This window comes from Seriola dumerili, unplaced genomic scaffold, assembly GCF_002260705.1.
Source record: "Seriola dumerili isolate Sdu_G_001 unplaced genomic scaffold, Sdu_1.0 BDQW01000468.1, whole genome shotgun sequence".
Classification (NCBI taxonomy): Eukaryota; Metazoa; Chordata; class Actinopteri; order Carangiformes; family Carangidae; genus Seriola; species Seriola dumerili.
In genome coordinates, this window is record NW_019174723.1 from 3,175,528 (window position 1) to 3,182,517 (window position 6,990).

Sequence of the window (6,990 nt, forward strand, 5' to 3'; positions counted from 1 at the left end):
AGCATCCTGGGCAGGAAAAACGTGCACAAGAAACTTTGAACTGAGGTGGAAAAACAGGCTCGATCAAGATAATAACATTATTAAAAACCTGAACTTCATTAGAAAGATACATGTCAAATTAATGTTATTCATGTGGCCCAATATCACAAATCATACAGCCTCAGGGGGCTTCACAATCGGTACAGTATATAACATCCTCTGTCCTTAGACCATCAGAGAGGGAAAACCTCTCCAAACAAAGGACAGAAAAAAATGAGTCAAAACTTCGTTCTCGATAATAAAAGAAAATAAAGCCCCCCCCCCCTTTGCCACTGTCACTCTCAGAGATAATCCTGATGGCAGCTTCCTGAGGAGGAATAAACGGGTTTTGTTGCTCTGCACATGTTCAGCAGAAACCTGCAGTTGAGGTGAAGAACCAGGGAGCAGCAACCTAACAAGCTCATCTGCAACAACGATCACACCGGGGAGCAGCTCTGACCGGGCTCCAGCAAACTGGGCCAGGCCTCTAGCTGAGGGATCCTGGGGTCCCTAGCACCCACCCACTGGGACCCGACACAGGGCAACACCAGCAGCACCAGCAGGAGCAGCAGCAGCTGTCACACCGGCCATCACGGCCCTCACCAACGCCGCCTGTCACTCACCCAGCGGAGGGCCGTCAATCAGGCTGCACCCAGGAGGGAGCTGGGAGGCGGGCCACTGCCCGGCCCTAAACAAAGACATACTTACATTTGCAAGCGGTTTCAGCGCCACTACTATTTTGAAAGAATGATAGAGTGGTCCAGATAAGAGTAATGACAAAGGACAAAGAGGGGAAGGGGGTCTGGGAAGAGGGGGTCTGATAGTAAAGAGGTGGGATCGCTTGATAACATTCACACTTTGCTTACATCTCTCCATTTGTGTTGGTGCCCCAGGAAAATCCCATTAGGGAGGAAAATTGGAGATCTGCTTGGAGACCATTATACATTGGTTGTCCATTGACACTATGTAGATTTTTTTTTGTTGCCTCTATGTAAAATACTATAAATAAAAAAAAAAATATTCAAAATGCACAACTTTCATCTTTTCATTCAGCCGTCTATAATTATCTCCCCTCCTCCAGTCTCTGTCGGCTTTCTCCTCTTTCAGTATCAAGTGCTGTAAAAATAAACTAACAAGCAATAGGTGTCGGAGATTCTGTGGATTCTCTTTAGGCTTTTGTCGTCTTGTTCACACCTACCTTTGAACTATTCTAATTGCATGTTTAATCCCTTTGTCGGCTCGCAGGTAGGGGATGGCCTGCAATTGAGGTCACACCTAAACCTATTGTCCTGACCCACTCATTAGCTGCCATTACACCATCATTCTGCATTTTTTACCCCAAACTGGAGTTATGATGTTCTGCATTCAGAGGATTTATAGATAGAGGAATCTATAAAAGTGCAGTTTCAACACAGAGGAATGGCTCAGGTGTTATCAGGGATAAAGAGAATTTCATCCTCTTTGCTATCTCGTGTTATAGCCTCTGGGTGCTGAGGACAATCATCTTCCATTTGGTCACTTTTTTCTCTCCTGTAAACGACTGACATCCTAATAGCAAACAGCGCAAAAAAAAAACAAACAACAAAAAACCAAGACCTGTCAGAGCAAGACCAACACCTGCATTGTGCTGTAGCTGCCGAAAGAGGAAGAGAATGAAAAGGAGTTCTACAAGAGGGACAAAAGCAGCTGCCCTGAGCTGTTTGTGTTGTGAGATGTAGACTACTGATGCCATAAGCCGCCTTCTCTTTGCACTCCAGTCGATCCATTGTTGCTCTTGTACAAATTTGCTTTAGGCTCTGTGGACCCCACCCAAATAAATTCCTCCTTTCCCTCCACCTTCACCACTTTTTATCTGTGGATACCCCCAGCAAGTCTCTCTCTTTACATTTGGGCCAATGATTACACTAGTCTACCCGCAATTATGCAACAAAATATTAGAACCACCTCAAATGATGGCACACGACTATGAGGATACAGTAAGAGAAACAATACAGGTTAATCAATATATTATTTGGTCTATAAAATGACCAAAAAAATAATGTATAAAAATGTCAATCACAACTTCACACAGCCTCAAAGTAAGTGACATATTCAAATGCCTTTTTTGTTTGACCAAAAGTCCAGAAGACCATTATCATTATTATTATATATGATGATCAGAAGCAGAACTGAGAAGCTGGAAAACAAGTGAAATGATTATTTGATTATCAAAAAAGTTGCTAATCACTTTCTGCCGATCGCCTAATCAACAAATCATCTCATCTGTAGCCAGCAGCATTTCCTCCAGAAGCACTGCTAGAGACTCTGACACTGCATTTCAAATATACAACAGTCTTCACACCCATAAAAAAAATTAAAAAAACACTTCTGGTTATGATTGATGGTAATTCAAAATAAAATTGAAAATAGACAAATACTTCAAGGAGATCAGTTCTCCATAATCTAACATATTGTTTAGGGTTTTTTTGTGCCCTTTTACTTCAGTTAGTTCAGAAGGTGACGTGGCTTTGTTGTTGGAAAGAACAGAAATCTATTAATTAACAGCGAGGGAGGAAGTATTCAGATAAGTAAAAGTATGTAGAAATGCTCCGTTACAAGTAAAAGTCCTGTATTCATAGTATGTACTTAGTTACATTCCACCACAACTCATTCATTTTTTTCAACCTGGTAATTAATTAACTAAATTGTTATCCGCACAAGTCTCAAAGCTAAGATCAAGGATTTCTGCAGAAAGACCAAAATTAATTGGAGACATTGCATTCCCAGATCTGTTTATTGATCTACTTTTTTGTCTGTGTCTCATCCACTGTTCTACAGCTTACCCTCAGATACATTAAAGTACTTGTGTGTGTCTTTCAAAATATAGTTCAACATCTCCACAAACTAATCCTCAAAATGACACAATGACTCAGAATAAAGTTCAATTCAACACCTCTGAAAAACAAAACCTGAACATCATAACTGTCATGAGGCAGGATTTATTACAGGACTATTGTATTAGACTGCATAGGTGTTCCTAATAGCATAAATTTGACGCAACAAGGGAATCAATACATTAAATTACAAAGTTAATTTATTTTTTCCTATTCTATTTGAAAGCTCAATTCTTTCTCAACTGTTTAAAATATTTTGAAAAATGTAAACAAACTACTGTAACTGGTATAAAGTATATAAAGTCAGATTTTCTTTTTTTCCTTAGAGTGCAGTTGAAACACATCTCAGACCAGAGTCAGCTGTTCAAATGGATAGGGTTCATCAAGAGCTCATTAAGAAAAAGTAAAAATGGTATTGAAGCTGAGTGAAAGGACTTATTGAGTAAATAAAAAACATCTATCATGAGCTACAGAGGCTTACAGATCACAGCATTTTAAATAAAAAGTGGACATGTGGAATCAAAGAAGCAAAATCAATCAATCCTGAAACTTTAGAAAGGATCATCAGTTTAAAATGAGAAGATTTTAAATGCGGCATTTAAAAAAAAAAAAAAAAAAAAAAAAAAAAAAAAGGGGGTTTGTATAAGTCCTGCATGTCTGGACACTTCTTTAATACCCCCCCCCCACATTATCTCTCAACAAAAGCACCACTGCTATCACCACCAGCACTACACCTCTTAACACTGTTAATAAAATAATCAAAATGATGAGAGATAAGAGAGGTGCGCTCCTCTGAGCTTAACTGTGGCTCTTTTGAAGGACATGGGGGGGGGGGGGGGAGTGGAATAAGAAGTGTAGTCTTCCCCTCTTATCTCTAGCAACCCCCCTCCACACACACGTATTAGCATCTGTTATCTCACAATTATCATATACATTAGTCAACACCTGTTTCGCTTAACCTCGTTTAATTAGGGCCATTGAAACGTTGCCCTTCACTCTAAACAATGCCATCCGACATGTTTAAGGGCAGTTTGTTATGGTTCGGTCAATGAATTAACAAATAAAAAGGTATGGCTCCGAGGCTGAATGACAACTGTTATATGCTTTATTCGTGTTATTAATTAGTTTGACTTAATGAAAGAGCTCGTGAAAATGGAAAAAAATCTTTCTTGGCAACACTTTTAGGTGTGCGTAAAAAAGAAAAAAAAAGTTTTTCTCTTTTGTTTATTAGCGTCATTTAATGTTCTTGAGGTGGTTAATTCAATTCACAAACGCGCAGATCTGGAGGTGATGAAGCATCAGAAGCGACAGTAGAGACTGGCAGGATGTTGTTAACTGAATTCGGGTGGTTTTCTAATCTCTCCGCCGATGAGTGTCATGGTTATAAAAATCAGATCAGACTGGTTTAAGCGTGGAAATAAAACAAAAAAAATATATATTTTTTTTTAAATCATAAAAATGGAAAAAATTAGAGGCTAACTCTATAAACGATGCTTGGTCTTAAATTTTGCAAAGTTTCATCCTGCTGTTTATGAGCTTTTAAATTGAAAAAAAGTTTCGTTTCAAAATTAACGAATAGAATAAATGATACAAACCTAAAGGCTATTTTTCATGAGACGTTTTGTTTGTTACATGGGACTGATGGTTTGGTCTGTGAGTCTTTATTCACTTCACCAAAAGAAAAGGCTGCATTTGAATTGCAACTTCAGTCCTCTGCAGAAATCACTGTGTTGCGATAAGTAGCACATATTTAGCCTCTTCACGAAAACGCTAAAAGGAACAGCGGAGGGCTTCTTTGATGGGATTTATTGCCAGTGAAAGCTGTAGGTCTTTTGAACATAGCTGTCAGTCAATACCAGTGGGACACCCCCCTTCCCTCCTTTGCTCCCTCCTCTCCCCTCCCTCCCTCCCTCCCTCCTCCTACCCCTGCACACACACACACACACTCTGGCAGCTGGGTGCATATAAATAGATCCAGGAGGCTGGATTGCCACTCAAAGCCGAATAGCTGGGACAGCAGGAAAGATGCCCGCATCGCAAACTGGATTTGGCAACTTCTTCTTGGAGAGGAACATCATGCCGACTGGATATCAGATCCCGGTGCTGGGATGCCCACCGGGTGTGCAACAGCAGCAGCAGGCTCAGCATCTGGCAGCCATGGCAGCTGGGGTTCCCATAACATACTCAGGACTACAGGGATACAACTTTATCCCATATCCGCACCACAGGCACATCGCACACATGGTGAGTTGATGATTCACAAAGTCATTTACTCAATAAATGAAAATCATTGCAACTTACTTCTATCAAAAATGTAACGTCAACTCTGATCGCGAGCAGCTGAACAACTACAAGTTTTCAGAAAAACGAATAACCTCTTAAAGATTTGACTGAGTTGTACTGAAGCTGTGTACTTGCAAAAGCCTCCAAACAAACTTTCTCTGAACTCGTGAAAATATGTTCAGGAGTGGCTCCTCTTCCTTAGATTTCGGCATATAAAACATTCGAACACATTGAACTGCTACGGGTCGAGCTCATCGACTCCCGTGCGTAATTGCGCACAAGCGAAATTCCTTGGCTTATTCTTACTTTTCTCCTCTTTATTTTCCAGAACAACGGTTTCGACCTGAAGGCCGCATCTCCCTACCATCACGCGCTCCTGGCTCGCGGGGGGGCTTTCTACCCGCCCTACCGTCCGGGAGCTGCCGAGGATCCCGGTAGGGTCACCAAGGTGGCCACTCGAGAGAGCACCGGGGCACTCAAGGCCTGGCTGAACGAGCACCTGAAGAACCCGTATCCGACCAAGGGCGAGAAGATCATGCTCGCCATCATCACTAAAATGAGCCTCACGCAGGTCTCCACTTGGTTCGCCAACGCAAGGCGACGCCTGAAGAAGGAGAACAGGGTCAGCTGGGCGTCGAAGGGGAAATCAGATGAGGAGGAGGATGAGGAGCAGGAGGGAGACAGCGACGATGACGACAGCCCCCTGCAGAAATGTCATTTGGACGAGCGGGATGAGACAGAGCATGATACCGACCGCGCAGACACCCACGAGCGCGTCCAGAGCGCGTTGGAAAGCTCGGCACCTGTGGATGCGCGTCTGGAGATGCCGCAGCAGCCAAGCAGCCAGCAGAAAGACGGAGCGCTTGCACTTGTCAAGAAAGTTGAAAAGAGTGACTCTGATCACACCCCATCCGCTTTGGAAAGTAAAGAAAATTGTCAAAAACCCAAAATCTGGTCTTTGGCAGAAACCGCCACCTCAGAGACCGTGAAGAAACCTCTGGACAGTATTTATCACCCGGCCGGAAAACTGTGGGCTGACTGGGCTTCAAGAAGCGGACTGTTTGTTCCCTCGTGTTACACCACTCGTGAAATTGTCTAAGCGGGTATTTAGACACAAACTAGAGACATTTTCCACATCGTTTGCACTTTAATCTTTCAGACCTCAGGGATTTCCTGAAGTTTGCAATGAAAATGAAAAATCTGTTTTTGAGACCAAAGACCAACATGTTGTGTTACTGTAAATAAATTTAGATGTATTTTTCCATCAACAACCTGTAAATTATGTTTCCTTTGTCTAATCATGAAGAAATATTTTTGCTTAAATAAAGTCCAGCTTCTTGCGAAATCCCGACTTGTTCAACTGGTTTGTATTTGACTTTAACGCCCTTATTAATTTAGGCAATATACTTTGCATACATGGGAAATTAAGCCATACTCAGCTTTATTTCCTTCTGACCATATAAATGTAACAATAGATTGTTTATAGGGGCCTTGCACAGAGGATACAACACATATTTCAATATTAAGTAAAATCCTTATTTAAATTAAAGAGAGAAATCCATTTATCCATGTAAATTTGATGAGTACAGAGAGAGTATTAGCCTCACTTTGCATTTCAAACCCAAATCTAGTGAATCCTCACAAACAGGTTTTTGGCTGAGTAATCCTGGACATTACACTTTGAAAAATTTTAGATCTCAGATTCCAAATTCTCAAATTCCTGTGTGAGTGCCAGGTGATGTTTGGTGTTAATTTTAGACATTTTCACCACAGGTATGAAATTCCTGTCCTCTAAGATTAGGCTGCAAGCAGCAGG

General features: G+C 41.5%; 1 protein-coding gene across 1 annotated transcript; it reads left to right on the top strand.

Moving 5' to 3' along the window:
- The first annotated feature begins 4,916 nt into the window (after nt 1–4,916).
- Nucleotides 4,917–6,273, top strand: LOC111234873 (iroquois-class homeodomain protein IRX-1-like). The gene is made up of 2 exons (XM_022763068.1): nt 4,917–5,135; nt 5,503–6,273. Exons 1-2 carry the CDS (start codon nt 4,917–4,919, stop codon nt 6,271–6,273), a joined length of 990 nt encoding a protein of 329 aa, XP_022618789.1.
- The last annotated feature ends 717 nt before the right edge of the window (nt 6,274–6,990 follow it).

Excerpts from the sequence above, each read along its gene's own strand:
- LOC111234873 (XM_022763068.1), top strand. The coding sequence starts at position 4,917 with ATGCCCGCATCGCAAACTGGATTTGGCAACTTCTTCTTGGAGAGGAAC. Across the intron at positions 5,136-5,502 it reads ACAGGCACATCGCACACATG|AACAACGGTTTCGACCTGAA; the intron begins GTGAGTTGATGA and ends TTTATTTTCCAG.